Source organism: Phaseolus vulgaris, chromosome 7 (assembly GCF_000499845.2).
Source record: "Phaseolus vulgaris cultivar G19833 chromosome 7, P. vulgaris v2.0, whole genome shotgun sequence".
Taxonomy (NCBI): domain Eukaryota; kingdom Viridiplantae; phylum Streptophyta; class Magnoliopsida; order Fabales; family Fabaceae; genus Phaseolus; species Phaseolus vulgaris.
The window spans coordinates 30,048,963-30,064,313 of record NC_023753.2 but is presented as its reverse complement, the minus strand read 5'-3'; the positions used below and the strand labels follow the sequence as shown (position 1 = coordinate 30,064,313).

The 15,351-nt window shown below is 30.1% G+C and overlaps 2 protein-coding genes across 4 annotated transcripts; both read left to right on the top strand.

Annotated features, from left to right (window-relative positions):
- The first annotated feature begins 1,387 nt into the window (after nucleotides 1-1,387).
- LOC137829830 (probable rRNA-processing protein EBP2 homolog) lies at nucleotides 1,388-3,842 on the top strand. Of its 2 annotated transcripts, none has more exons than XM_068636785.1 (2): nucleotides 1,388-1,501; nucleotides 2,774-3,842. In XM_068636785.1, the coding sequence occupies exon 2, from the start codon at nucleotides 2,779-2,781 to the stop codon at nucleotides 3,643-3,645; it is 867 nt and encodes a 288-aa protein (XP_068492886.1). In that variant the 5' UTR covers nucleotides 1,388-1,501; nucleotides 2,774-2,778; the 3' UTR covers nucleotides 3,646-3,842. The 2 variants fall into 2 exon arrangements, with proteins under 2 accessions (XP_068492886.1, XP_068492887.1); XM_068636786.1 differs by having other exon boundaries at nucleotides 1,415-1,505.
- A 4,776-nt stretch (nucleotides 3,843-8,618) lies between these two features.
- LOC137829827 (mannosylglycoprotein endo-beta-mannosidase-like) lies at nucleotides 8,619-15,306 on the top strand. Of its 2 annotated transcripts, none has more exons than XM_068636782.1 (11): nucleotides 8,619-8,838; nucleotides 8,950-9,088; nucleotides 9,265-9,492; nucleotides 9,704-9,762; nucleotides 10,223-10,271; nucleotides 10,736-10,966; nucleotides 11,342-11,511; nucleotides 11,618-11,822; nucleotides 12,854-13,525; nucleotides 13,629-13,856; nucleotides 14,265-15,306. In XM_068636782.1, exons 1-11 carry the CDS (start codon nucleotides 8,702-8,704, stop codon nucleotides 15,066-15,068), a joined length of 2,922 nt encoding a protein of 973 aa, XP_068492883.1. In that variant the 5' UTR covers nucleotides 8,619-8,701; the 3' UTR covers nucleotides 15,069-15,306. The 2 variants fall into 2 exon arrangements, with proteins under 2 accessions (XP_068492883.1, XP_068492884.1); XM_068636783.1 differs by having other exon boundaries at nucleotides 8,645-8,838; nucleotides 9,704-9,823.
- Nucleotides 15,307-15,351: the final 45 nt, after the last annotated feature.

The following is a 15,351-nucleotide window of genomic DNA, read 5'->3' as shown; positions in this document are numbered from 1 at the left end:
TAACAAACTTTCATTAAACAAGTTGTGTTCAATATGTAATATACTTATTAAAATATTTATTCAAAAGTTTGTTCAAATTGCCATGTCATACATAATATTCAACATTTGTAGTTGGATTTCTGAAGCGAAATTGGGTTGTTGGGTCAAGACAGTAATTTCGAATTAAATGTCAGAATTGTTCTTTAAAAATGTATTTTAGATTATATTTTAGAATATACAATTTAGAATACAAAATAAATAATATTTTTTAGAATATACATTTCAGATACAAAATATATTATTAATGGTATAATCTAAAATACAAATTTTAAAAAGATAAAATTGGAATTTAAATTTATATGAGAGTGCAGTTTAAATTTATGCGGGTGCATAATGCAGAGCCCACACATAAGATGCATACAAATTTTGCAACTGATTGGTTATCCGGTCGTATCAGCAACTTATAAATACAAACTATTCAAGCTTGACTCAAATTATTCCTAGAAATGGATGAAGGGTAGGGATGGTCTCCAATTTTTTTTAAATATATTTATTTTTTAATCTACCACAACTATTAATAAAGAGGATCTTTCTTTATATTGTATAATTTTTATTTCTTTTATTCTTATCAATATAACTCATTTATTAAATTTCTTATTCATAAAAATTATCTATAATAAATAATAAGTATTCTAAAATATTATATACTTATAACATTATAAAATTAAAGAAAAAAAATTATTTTGTAATTCTTTTCATAATAATTTTTATTTCAATAAATATTTTTATTTTTAATTTATAAAAAAATATTTTTTTTAATTATTTTTATAGTATACGTAAATCTTACTAAAAATAGGTAACTATTCTTTTAATCTCAATTAACTACACATAATGAAAAAAACTATTTATTTTGTAGTTATATTTTATGAACATTTTTTTCTTAATTTTACTACTTTTTTATTTTAATAATTACTATAAGATTTTTTATTTATTTTTTGTTGTCGTAAGAAAAAGTGAATACAGATAAACGTGGACAAACATGTTTTTACTAATTATTTATAATATTTTTTTATTTAAAATTATTTTTTAATATTAGATACGAACTAAAAATATACAGGGTTTATATGTTATAGAAGCTAAAAAGAGTTATGTAAAAGGCTTAATATGAAATACAAAAAATAAAATTAAAAAATTTGAATCCTTTTAAGGAATGGAATTAAATATAATTATATTTCAGAAAGAAAAACATATTTAAATCTAAAATTTATAATATAGAAATATTTAATAGTTGGTACGTAAAGAAGGAAATCTGAACGAACCCGACCCATATACCACAAAAGTGAAGACTGATCCGAGTTTAGTTATGTTGACCCGACCCGAGTATTTTTTTTCTTCGAACTCGCATTATTTAAACGCAAAAAAAAAATATCACAAATTTAGCCCTAAACCCTGAACTAAAACCCTTCAACTTCGCGTTTGGGCAGTTTCGCCGCCGTCGCAATCGCCCTCCCTCACAGCATCGGTAGGTTGGTTTTCGCTTTCTGATTCTGCTTTCGCTTTGCATACCTCACTTTTTCTTTCGATGTTCTGCGTTGGATTGGATGTGTTGTTCTTTTTTATTTTCAACTTATTTATGTTTTCTCTGATTATTACTAAATAGTGGCGTTGATGGAGTGGATTTCCCCAATCTTCTTGCCTATTTTTTTTCTGTTTAAATGATCAAAAGGGCAATCCTATGTGTATTTCCTGTTCTAAACAAAAGATTAAGGTTTGTTTAATTCTGTTTTTTTTTTTTTTTTATTTTATTTTTTTTTTATTTTTATATTAGCCTTTGTCATTCTAGACTAAAGTTTAGGTCTTGGGGGAGAAGGGAAAAAGAAGTACTCTTCTTCCCTCTCTTTTGAGAAGACAGGGCTTGCGGTTGCTGAATTTTATTTTTGGAACTTTGAAGGAAGCTCATCGGTTCTTCTGCTCTCTAGATTAACTTTTTAATGAAGTTTTGTTCTGAATGCTTGATTGAGATTTTACTGTTGAAAATCTTGGACTTTACTCCATTTGGGTTCTTTACTAAAATTTAATTCATCCCGCCTGCACACAACGGCCCTCTGTACAACTATTGCACTGTTCATGAACTAAGCCATTATATGCTAGTGACTAGTGTTTCTTTCATGCCCTTGCGCTTTGTGATACCATGTTTATTCTTATATTTCTATTTATTTTGTAAAACGTTGTTGTGAAGTAGTTCAGTAGTTGTGTTGTGAGATGCCAGTGACAGCAGATTAATGTTAAGTCAACAGGGCATTTAGGTGCTAGGTTCCAGTACCATGTAAAATTTTGAAACATCTTTTGCTACCTATTTTTTACTGAATGAACACTGGGCTTTTTTCTATTAAAATAAAAGGAGATTTATTTTCCTTTCTTGATCCAATGTCTGCTATTATTTGTTTGTCATTAGGCATACAATTATATCAAGTTATTTGAATTGAAATAAGAATTTTTTTTGTTATGGTTGATATGGTATTATGCGTGTTATTTATTTGTTATCATTTATGTAATTATGTTGATTTTGGTTAGGGTCTGCTTATAGCAATATTTCCGAATTATGGTTTATTTCGCCCATTGATTCTAGGGTTTTGTGTCAATTTGAGTTTAGTGCCTCCTCTCCATCTATTGGTTGTGAAAGCTTTGTCCCTTATATCTTAAATGACATTCTGTTTTGGTTATAAATGCTATACAATACGACACTTTGTTGGTTTAATTTGAACTTTCTTTTCCTTTTTCAATGCTTGTATAGGTTTAATGGTGATGCCGTCGGAAAATGATGATACAATGATTGAGAATGAAATTGAAGATATGGGTGAGGAAATGTCTTCTGAATCAGAACAGGAAGAGGATGTGAAATTAGCTGAACCATCTAAAAATGCTGTATATAACAGAGATGCTCTATTAGATAAACTTGGAGATATCAGTTGGCCTGAGAATGTGAATTGGATACACAAACTAACCATTGATGTTGATCAAGAGCAAGAAGTAGATGTCAATGATGATTTGGCACGAGAACTTGCATTTTACACACAGGCATTGGAGGGAACTAGGCAGGCCTTTGAGAAACTTCAATCAATGGGTCTACCTTTTCTGAGACCTGCAGACTATTATGCTGAAATGGTAAAGACAGATGTCCACATGGAAAAGGTGAAAGGTAGGCTATTAGCAGAGAAACGAAAGATGGAAGAGGCTGATGAGAGAAGAAAGGCCAGGGAGACCAAGAAATTGGCTAAAGCGATTCAGGCTCAGAAACTAAAAGAAAGGGCTAAGCAGAAAAAGCAAGATATAGAATCTGTAAAGAAATGGAGGAAGCAGAGGCAAAAAAGTGGGTTTGCTGACAATGGCAATGATGCAGATACGGCTTTTGACTTTGAGGATGGAAAAGTATTTGAGAGGTCAAATAAGAAAAGGCCAGGAGTGGCTCCGGGGGATCGATCAGGAGGTAAGGCAAAGCAAGCCTTTGGTAAAGGAAACAAACAAAAGAAAAGAGATGGTAAGAACTCCAAATTTGGTTTTGGAGGCAAAAAGGGGTTGAAAAAGCAGAATACAGCTGACACCACCAATGATTATGGTAAATTCAATAAGAGTGCTGCTCCTGGAAACAAGAAGAGAAAGAGGTAAAATGCAATCTTTTTTTGTTTTATTGAGGAAGTGATGTCTCGGTAGAGCCAATGACCGATTCCTAGGAAATTTCATCTGCTTTTTTAATTTTACATTTTGGATGGATTTATGTTAACTTGATATCGACAACCAGCGATTCTTAAATGTTTACTTCAATCTTTGACGTTTTGCTAAATGATTTGTTTCTTTATGTTGTAGTTACTGAGTGAAGCAATTTAGAGTAGACATATCTTGTGTACTGTTTTGTTTATCTATTTATTTTATTTCATATACTCATTCCTTGGTGGATGTCAGAAACTAAGGATATTCTACCATATGGATTCCATACCTAATGACTTCATCCATTGAACAAGGTTAAAAGTGAGTTAGGATGTTGTTTCGGCTATTGCGAGTTTAATCGAGTATTTAACAGTTGTTATACAATAAGTGTTGCTATGGCTGTATATGGGAGAGAATCCCTCTTGATGTCTTGGAGTGATGTATGCTAGAGTTTTCAGGTCGTTTAATCCTTTGATCTTAATCTGGCCCTTGTGGGCAAATTTATATGAAAAAAATCAGTGCCAATGCGATAAGAAGAGGCGCATTGGTATTGGATAAGGATTTGAAGCATGCTTTTACTATTCCTTGTTTCTATTCGTAATTGATAAAGCAATTTTTTTTGGCATTTAGCATGGTCCCAACGCTGCCTCTGATGCGTAGGTACTCCCTCTGATGCTTGGCCTGATGAGAGAGTACGAAGGGTCAACAACTGAATTAAAAAATTTAACTTTTTTTTACAAATCTTTTATAATTACAGACTCTTTAAAGATTAGTTTTTATTTTTTTAATTACTTTATTGGATGAACCTTGTTAGTGAGTAAACTTTTAAGTTTTAGTCTATGGTATAAATTATTACTTTTGGTGAAAGAAATTCTCAGTATTTTAGTTTAATTTTGATTCCAATATTTTTTTTTTTTTTTATGAATCTTCAATCAAAATCAAGTGATTTCTTCCTAATTTGTAATTGTTATGAATGTTTTTGGTGTTTTTCGTAATTCTAAAATAGAAACAGATAAGAAAAAACCATAGTTGCATTCCAAATTGATCCATATTTTATCACAAACAGAATTACAATTAGAATTTGCATATTTCTCTATTTTATCTCTCAAAATATATATATAAAATACAATTTTTCTTATTTTTAGTTATATTTTAAAATTAAAAAAGTAAGGGTGAATTGTTTAAATACGTACTATTTACTATTTTTTCTTTAAATATTATTATTAATTTTATTTTTTTAAATATAAAGACACATCTCTTTCCTGTTCCTATAAATAATGATAATTTGTTAGTACAGGAGTCTGAATAATTTTTTTTACGTATGTATTTAAAAAAATATTGAATTCATAAAAGCTAATTCACATGCAAGGAGGCAGTAAAATTCTAAGAATAAAAACCATAGTAAAATAAAATAAAAAAACCAAACCTCCCTATTACAATTACGATAAAAAAAGTTGCAGTTTATTAAATCAAATACACTTTCTGCATAAAAATTAAAAAAAAAGCTAGAAAAATACATGTTCACATTTTCATTATATTAAAATAATACAATTTTAAAAATAATACATAATTTTGTAAGAATGATGTTTAAAAACATTAAAAGGATTCAAAATTTAAAAAAATAAAAAAAGTACATATATATATATATATATTTGTAAGACTGATATTAAAAAAATGTATACAATAGTTGTTTTGAAGTGAAAAAATTATTTAATTAGTTTAAAGGAGAGAGTATTTTTTAATTACTTATTTCAGTAAATAAAAAATATTTTTTATTCATTAAAACATAAAATTACCTAGTTAAAAAATAATATGAAAATAAATTATAAAAAGAGGTATTGGTTAGTATAATGGTAAAGATAAAAATAACTCAATATTTCAGAATTTAATTTAAATAACTCACTCCAACTAAAAATTGGAATTTGAAGAGAAATAAATAAATGAATCAATTATGATAATATTACTTATTTTAGAAACTCTCTAATAAGAGTGGTTAGCATTAACTTCTTATTAATAAAATTAAGATTTTATTATGAGTCTTACAAATATTTGTTTTTAAAATTGGAACCAAAATAATAGAAGTAACCTTTTTGTGTTTGGTTACGTGGAAGATGAGGCAATGAGACGTGAAGAAAGTTAACTAAAGTAACGTAGTTGAAGAGCAGAATAACTGACACGTCTAATGTGTTTAGATTATTTTACATTGGAGTGAATGTATGATTTTTTTTTTTAAGGTATAAAATTTAAATTTACAAATTTACTTTTTGTTTTTTTTGAATAATAAAATATGCATTTTTTTTAATTTTGAATTAATTAAAATTTTGTAATTATTTTCAATATCATTGAATATATTTTTTTAAAATACGAATATCTTATCATTAAACATGAATTTTTTTCATAAAAATAATAAATTTGTGAGGGATTGAAATTTTATATTTTTAAGTTAATAAAAGATTAAGATTCTAATTAATTAATTTATATATTTATTTTTTATATAAATAATTATATTCATTTTTATATTATAATTATATTTTATTTTTATTATTAACAATAAATAATAATATTAAATATTTGATATAAGTAGAATAAAATAAAATTATTTATTAATAATAATATCATTATTTAATAATTTTATTTTATTTATATTTATTATCATTATTTGAAAAAATTATTTTATTAATAATATCATTAAATATTTGTAATAGTTAAATTTATGTAATAATTATTATTTATATTTAGATAAATTTAATATTATTTTATTTGTATTATGTTAAATATATTATTATACAATAAAAAAAAGTAATCTTTTACTTTCATGTAAAATGTAAAATAAAAAATGAGGTAAATGAGAAAAATACAACTGCTTGCGTAATTTGAGGAGAAGAATGAAAAATACTATTCACACTCCTCCTTCTTTCACTTTTCCGTGAATCCAAACGAAGAATATCACTGCATTTTCATCCACCTAAACTGTAAATCTCTTAAAATAAACAAACCTTAAGAATAGTCCGTATATAAGTGAAGAAAAAAGAAAATAACATATAATTAATTATTTTTAAAACATAATTGATTATACGTTATTTTTATGTAATTTAGTATATTATATAACATGTTTATAACTTATATATTAGTTATTAGTATATATTTTTTATATTATAATAAAATGAATAAAATTAAAATTATTAAATCATAAAATTATAATTTATTATTTAATTTAAATTAATTTATACTGACAAAGATTAATATTTTTTAAATATATTACTTATAATTTTTTTAAATTTATTTTATCGGTCAAACCATTCATAAATTTTAACAAAATTCCTTAATGTATGTTGTAATAAGTCTCTTATAATACATACTCATTTGCATGAGTCATGTCAAAACTTGTAAATTTTTATATATTAACCACATTTTGTGAGTGAGAAGTTTAAGACTCTAATAAATAATATTGAAAAATACTTTATTCTTATTTTATCATCATCCTCATCCACATATATTTAGTACTTATTACTACACATGATTTAAATACATCACACATTTATGGAAAAAATGATATTTTAATAATTATATTATCATTCCACAATTTATACTTAAGATTATTAAAAAGATAAATTTTTATGATAATTGTTTTTAATGGAGTGCTAAGATTAAGTCTGTATCATTATTTGTAATTTTTGATGAAATCATGATATATTGACACACTGGTAACACACATTTGATGTTGCAGACGTGACAATGACGTGATAGAGTGAGATTGCACTCGAATAAGCAGTGTCAGTGCGAGCTTCAAAATATGGTAAAAAAGAATATATTACATCGGTTCTTAATAACAACCGATGTAATATATATATTTTTTAATTCATATTATACTTGTTTAAACCTCTAACCGGTGTAATATATGACCCATATTAAAAAAAATTGATTTTTTTTCATAAAGAGTGGGTGGGTCATAAACGTCACATAGGTAACCACTTACAGATACACGGGTAACCAACGTGTGTCACATTGTCACATAAGTAACCACTTACAAACACACGAGTAACCAATTTTGCGTGTGTCAGTATATGTGGAGGAACCTGTGGCTGGGTAACCAGTTCTAGTAGGGTTATTACATCGGTTAAGACATTTAACCAATGTAATATATGGTTCTTATTAAAAAAATCATTTTTTTTCATGAAGAGTGGGTGACCATAAACATCACATAAGTAACCACTTATAGACACATGAGTAACCAATTTTGTGTGTGCTACGAGTCATATATTATAATATAGAGTCAGTGTCATATTCTCACCAAATATCACATCTACGCCGTCAATTAATGCCACATAAACAATGTGAAGTCAGTGTTAGTAGCTAAGAGTGTTAATAAAACTTATTTCTCCATGTCAATTTCTGATAATTTTCGGTATTGTATTCTTCTTTATCAAAAGTATATTCTTGATCAAGAGTGATAATACTGACAAAAGGTTATTTGACATTTTGAATGTCAGTACTAATTTATTAGTAAAAAATAATAAATATTTTAATTTCACATTAATCAATCTATCTATAAAAATAAATGGTATATTAGTCGTACATCACACTTAATTACCATATTAATATTAGTATGACATCAAATAATATGACATCAAATATGACATTAATATGACATCAAATAAAAACGATAATAACGCATTCACAATTTTTTACACAATTACATTATAATTTTAATATTTTTTATATATTAATTTTAAATTTATATTTTTATTATATATATTTATTTTTAGACTCATCACATAAAAATTATATTAATGTTGTAAAAGTATCATTTTCCAAAACAAAATTATGTGTAAAATTCATTCGCATCTCGAGCATATGCGGTACAATGATAATAATAGAAAGAAAAAAAAAATAATGGATATGACTTTTGTGTGTGAAACCGTTTTTACCATATTTATTACAAGTGATGGTGGATAAGAGAGAAGTGAATTTGTGTTGATATTTGTTTGTTTTTCCATTCCAAGTTTTGCTGGTAACAATGGCGAAGGTCACCCTTCATTCGGGATGGCTTGCAGCCAGGTCCACTGAGGTTCATTTCACAGGCACTCAACTCACCACCACGCACCCTCCCTCTGCTTCCGCCCAACCGTGGATGGAAGCCGTTGTCCCTGGAACGTAATCTCCCTCTCTCTCTCTCTCTCTCTCTGGATGCAATGCAATGCATGCACACTGTGCTTTCTTGGTGATACTGATTCTTAACTTGAAATGATGTTTAATGATTGGCAGTGTTCTGGCAACCTTAGTGAAAAACAAAGTGGTGCCTGATCCTTTTTATGGACTAGGAAATGAGGCAATCATAGATATTGCTGACTCTGGAAGAGAGTACTACACCTTCTGGTTCTTCACAACCTTTCAGTGTAAGCTGGTAAGGATTATTCTGCTCTCTCTTATAACGCAATTTTATATCTGAAATTTCGAAAGTGCTTTCATATTTATTTCAATTTTTATGGGCTGCTACTTGAGTGAGCTTAATTCAAATATGATGCTTTCTGGTTTGATTATTCATTTTTTTTTTGAGTTTGACGGACATTGCCTTTACAGTCAGGTAATCAGCACTGTGATCTGAATTTCCGAGGAATCAATTACTCTGCTGATGTTTATTTAAATGGGCACAAGATGGTACTCCCCAAAGGAATGTTTCGGAGACATTCTCTTGATGTCACTAATGTTATTCATTCTGATGGTACTAACCTGCTTGCGGTTCTTGTTCACCCTCCGGATCATCCTGGGAGAATTCCTCCTCAGGGAGGACAAGGTGGTGATCACGAGGTCAGAAACTAAATTTATAAATCATATTAGTTAATTTTGTCCTTTTCGATTATTTAATTTCCTGTTATATGACAGTGTGTCAATTGTAGATTCTAGTGGTCGATAACTTCTAAAGTTTATTGAATTTTAAGAAGTAAGACTAGGAAAGAAGAGTGAATGATGATGCATGCGGAATATACAATTTATCTTTTATTTTGTTCTTTTTGTGTAGATAGGAAAGGATGTGGCCACACAATATGTTCAAGGTTGGGATTGGATGGCTCCTATAAGGTGAAATTGTTACTACTTGAATGGGAAACCACCGGAGTTCTTTTCGGTTAGCTAGGTTACGGTAACAAACTAGCAATATCCTTGTCATTATAATCAATGAAATTGATATTTTTTATGTGATTGAAAAATCAGAATGTTCATTTTTTTAACAAAATGGAGACACTTTTACTTTGTCACTAAGCTGTATTCGCAGTTAAAGTTTGTATAGAAGAGAATTTAGACTGAAAAGGCAAAATAAGGCATCAATGTATAACATGTTTATCTAATATGACACTGGAATTTCCTTTGGATATGTTGTTTGTATTTTCCTTTTATGACTTTATGATGTCCTTCCATGCACTGAAAAGGAAAAGAAAGTGAAACAAAATATAGAGGAGTTTGGCATTGCTTGTCGACTGAAGATGCAATATAAAGCAAACTGTATATCAATAACTAATGCAAGTGTTAAATATGATTGCAGAGATAGGAATACCGGAATATGGGATGAGGTTTCCATTTCTATTACTGGGGTGAGTTGTATGTATTAATTGCTTTGGATCCTTTCATAAACGTATTTTTTTCCCCATGCACTTAAAATTTACCAACTATCAAATTTCTTTCATCTTCGTCATTTTTCTATTTTTTTTCTATGTACTGTCTTTTTCCTTTGCTCTTAACTCCAAAAGAAAAAGAGTTTTGGTTTTCATATATTCTTCAATTCATGATTAAATACCTCTGAACTCCTGTAGATCCAATCGAATAAATGATTAGATACATTTTTGGGAAGTCACTGAGATGTCTGGGAAACAAAAACTAGAATAACAATACAGAGTAATGAGCTAAAGACATCATAAGAATTGCTTTATTAGTTTTTGCATTTTATGCATTCTAAACATTTTGTTCATCAGAGCAAGCTTTATTTAGAGTCGATTTATAGTTGACTGTACTTCCAGCAGTTCTTTGGTAGGATGATTCCTGTGTCTGTTTGCTGCAGCCGGTAAAAATAATCGATCCCCACTTGGTGTCATCATTCTTTGACAACTATAAGAGAGTATATCTACATGCCACAACTGAGTTGGAAAACAGGAGCTCCTGGACTGCTGAGTGTTCTTTGAGTATCCATGTGACAACAGAACTCGAGGGGAGCATTCACTCAGTAGAGCAGCTTCAAACTCAAAATCTTTCAATTCCTCCGACATCACGAGTGCAATATACATTTCCTGAGGTCAGTCTTAGACAGTTTAGTCCACTGTCCTAATGAGCCTGTCTCCATGGAGTTACACGTGAAGAACTTAATCATTAATTAACGATATACTTCTAGAAAAAAAAGAGTATATATTGTCTTGTTATTAGTATCCCTGGGCTGCTTTTGTGCAAACTTGTTTGTATGACTTATAAGGTCTATCTGAATGAATTTCTTTATGAACATTTCCTGGAGAAAAAAACAGAAATTTCTTTTTCCGTTCGAAGTTGAGGAAATTTGCAATCCTGGATTGATAATATTTTGTAGCGTCATTTTCTATTGACCCTGTTAAACTCCCGTAATATGGGGTTTAAGCTTTATCTCTTCTTTTAAAGGGCTAATGATTTACTTATGCAGCTCTTCTTCTACAAGCCCAATTTATGGTGGCCAAATGGAATGGGTAAGCAATCTTTGTACAATGTTATTATTAACATTGATGTTAAAGGATATGGTGAATCTGATTCATGGAGCAATCACTTTGGATTCCGCAAAATTGAAAGCAATATTGATGGTGCTACTGGTGGAAGGTATTATGGTGTTCCTTCAATGTTATAATATTTTACTTTTTCCTCAGTGGGATTAATTCACACTTTAAACTTCTTTTGCATATGTTTTGCTTCTTGTTTTTCATAGATTGTTCAAAGTTAACGGAGAACCAATTTTTATACGAGGGGGGAACTGGATATTGTCTGATGGGCTACTGCGACTTTCGGAAAAGCGATACAAAACAGATATCAAGTTTCATGCAGATATGAATTTCAACATGATTCGTTGCTGGGGTGGTGGCCTCACTGAAAGGCCAGAGTTTTATCATTACTGTGATTATTATGGTCTTCTGGTAAGATATATTAGACATTCATTCTTGTTTATATGTGCTTCTTAATATTCTTGTATACTTTTTATGCGCTTACTGCGTTACTGCTCCTTTGCTGTGTGCCTATGTAGATTATTAGTGTTTCTTTCCTTTTGAGTACGTGTGTATCGATATAGAAGTTTGCATTAGATTGAATGACTCCATCATCATAATTAAAGCAGGTTGGATTTATGATATCAGATTATTACAATATTGGGATATCCAGAGCCTCTGTTCAAATCTTATCATGCCCTTTTATTTTCAAATAAAATATGTTGTGAGTGTTGCTGCAACAAGACCAAATAATCATTCTAAAATTTACTGGTTTAAACATCTTCACCAGATAGGTTGAGTCGCGACAAGCTTTAGTAGGCCAGGGCCTGAATTGACTTTCATTAAAAACATAAAGCCCGAGTTTGGCACATTTACTTGTCATATATATCTTTTAATGGTCTGACCTGACTTGCACGAAGACCTACCCTAGTCTACAAACCTATTTAAAAGTTTGTTCTATTATAAAACTTTTAAAGTACTCAAAACTTGTTGTTCTAAATAGGTCAATTAATAGTTACAGTTTTCTTATATGATCATCTAATATATGCATTGTGTGTGGGTGTATATATGTGTTATATATATAACACTGTATATGCAATATAACAAAATAAATTACTAATTTAAAAACATTTTGTAATAAGATCCTTGAACACGGTATAGCATTATCATTCAATAATATTATAAATTTGATTTTTTTGTAGATCAATATGTTTAATAATTAATAAAGACAGATTAACGCGAGTTTAATATATTTATTTTTACCTACATAGTGTTAGGCCTTAAAGTCTTATTTTTTTAACCAAATAGGCTTTAAGACTAGGCTTGGTATACTTCTTAAAAAAGTCTGGCCTGATGTATGCAGAGTTACAGTCTCTATCACTATGTTACGTTCTATAAAACTTGGCTTACATAAGTGCAGTTTTAGTTTTGATAATTGATCATATTGCTGGTAAATGTTGTAGGTATGGCAAGAATTCTGGATTACCGGGGATGTGGATGGACGTGGTATCCCTGTATCAAATCTAAATGGTCCCCTGGACCATGACCTTTTCTTGTTTTGTGCAAGAGACACGGTCAAGCTTCTTAGAAATCATCCTAGTCTTGCCCTCTGGGTGGGTGGAAATGAACAAACTCCACCACATGATATAAATATGGCGCTGAAAAATGATCTGAAACTTCATCCTTATTTCAGACATGCAGAAGAAAAGGAAAAACCTGTAGGTGGCTTGTCCGAAGGGTTGGGGGATCCTAGCCAATATCTTGATGGCACGCGAATTTACATACAAGGATCATTATGGGATGGGTTTGCAGATGGGGAAGGGAACTTCACTGATGGACCTTATGAAATTCAAAATCCTGAAGATTTCTTTAAGGATGACTTTTACAAGTATGGATTCAACCCTGAGGTTGGTTCTGTAGGAATGCCAGTTGCTGCTACCATAAGAGCAACAATGCCTTCAGAAGGATGGAAAATACCACTGTTTAAGAAACTTTCCAGTGGTTATGTAGAAGAAGTTCCAAATCCCTTCTGGAAATATCATAAATACATTCCATATTCAAACCCAACCAAGAAGGTTAATGATCAAATTCAGCTTTATGGTGATGTGAAAGATCTTGATGATTTTTGCTTGAAGGTATGAAAACTTTATCCAGCTGGATCATTCATTATACATTTTCAATCCTCTTATCTTTGTTGTTCTGTTGTTAACTCTATTTTTTATACTATAATCTTTCCAGGCTCAACTAGTTAACTACATACAATATAGAGCTCTTCTGGAGGGATGGACTTCTCACATGTGGAAAAAATATACAGGAGTCTTAATTTGGAAGACACAAAATCCTTGGACTGGTTTGAGAGGTCAATTTTATGATCATCTTCTTGACCAAACTGCAGGTTTTTATGGTTGTCGATGCGCTGCAGAGCCAATTCATGTACAGCTTAATCTGGCTACATATTTTATAGAGGTAAGCATCGACATTGAACTTCTATTTTTTTGAATTTGGAATAAAAATAGAAATATCATTGAACAATGCAAAATTCTTTTCTCGCAATATAAATTGAAAATAAAATTGACACTAAAAAAAATACTCCCACTTCATAACTTATTATATTATTATTTTAATCATATTTTAATATATATTATTATATTATTAAAATAAGTTGGAAAGTGAAAGTGTTTTGTTTTATATGGTGTCAAAGAATCATTTTTTAATTTATATTGGCAGTCCAAATTAGCAAGTTAAAGGGATTATAAGAGTACTGAACAGGTAAAACTTGGAATAATCAAAATTTCCTTTGCAAGTTATTTGATGATCCAATGACGAATACTTTCTTAAAGGTTTTATAGCATTTTATTTTTCTTCTTTAAACAGTTAGTGAATACTACATCAGAAGAATTGTCTAATGTAGCTATGGAAGTTTCGGTGTGGGACCTTGAAGGCACATGTCCACACTACAAAGTTCATGAAAATCTCACTGCACTGCCAAAAAATGTAACACCTATTGTTGAGATGAAGTATCCTAAGTCAAAAAATCCTAAGCCAGTCTACTTTCTTCTTCTCAAACTCTACAACATGTCAGATAATAAAATTTTATCTAGAAACTTTTATTGGTTGCATCTTCCTGGTGGAGATTATAAACTACTAGAGCCGTATAGGGAGAAGAAAATACCACTCAAGATAACATCCGAGGTTTTCATTCAAGGATCTACCTACAAACTTCAAATGCGTGTGCAAAACACATCTAAGAAACCAGACTCAAACAGTTTGACATTGGAGCACGGTTCAACAGGTAGACAAAAACTGGAAACCGTAAACAGTGTGCGAGGAAAAGAGCAAGTTGGTTGGCTTACGAGGATACACGAATGCTTTGCCAGGAAAAGTGAGGGTTTGAAGGTTTCTGAAATTAATGGGCAAGATATAGGTGTTGCATTCTTTCTTCATTTTTCTGTTCATGCTTCGAATAAAGACCACAAGGAGGGGGAAGACACACGAATTCTCCCTGTTCATTACTCAGATAACTATTTTTCACTTGTGCCAGGAGAGACCATGACTATTAAAATTTCTTTTGAGGTCCCTCCAGGTGTCACTCCTCGAGTTTCTCTGCACGGCTGGAATTTTGAAGACAAGCCATCCTTGAAGGTCTTCAGTGATGTCACAGGCAACCTTGTGAATTGATCAATCCGAGTACTTCAAATGCATGAGAGCTTCATAAGTTTATTACTTTTCTTCCTTTAACCTGCGAAAGTTAGCATTCTGATACAACATTCGGGAATTCATATTTCCAAACTTATGTTGCTAAGACCAATATTTCTAGTACTTTGTTTTTCAAATTGTGCAATAAAAAAGCAAAGGGGAGAATAATCTTTTGAAAGGTAAGGCCCCTGGGAATGGAGTGAAGGTTAGGCTCCGATCATTTTATGGCTTGTAATTTGATAACATTCAATTTTTGCAAATGTCT

Bases quoted from the DNA above. Each gene is read 5' to 3' on its own strand.
- LOC137829830 (XM_068636785.1), top strand. From the start codon at position 2,779: ATGGTGATGCCGTCGGAAAATGATGATACAATGATTGAGAATGAAATT.
- LOC137829827 (XM_068636782.1), top strand. From the start codon at position 8,702: ATGGCGAAGGTCACCCTTCATTCGGGATGGCTTGCAGCCAGGTCCACT. The intron at 9,493-9,703 runs GTCAGAAACTAA...CTTTTTGTGTAG, and splicing joins GACAAGGTGGTGATCACGAG to ATAGGAAAGGATGTGGCCAC. The intron at 10,272-10,735 runs GTGAGTTGTATG...TGTTTGCTGCAG, and splicing joins TTTCCATTTCTATTACTGGG to CCGGTAAAAATAATCGATCC.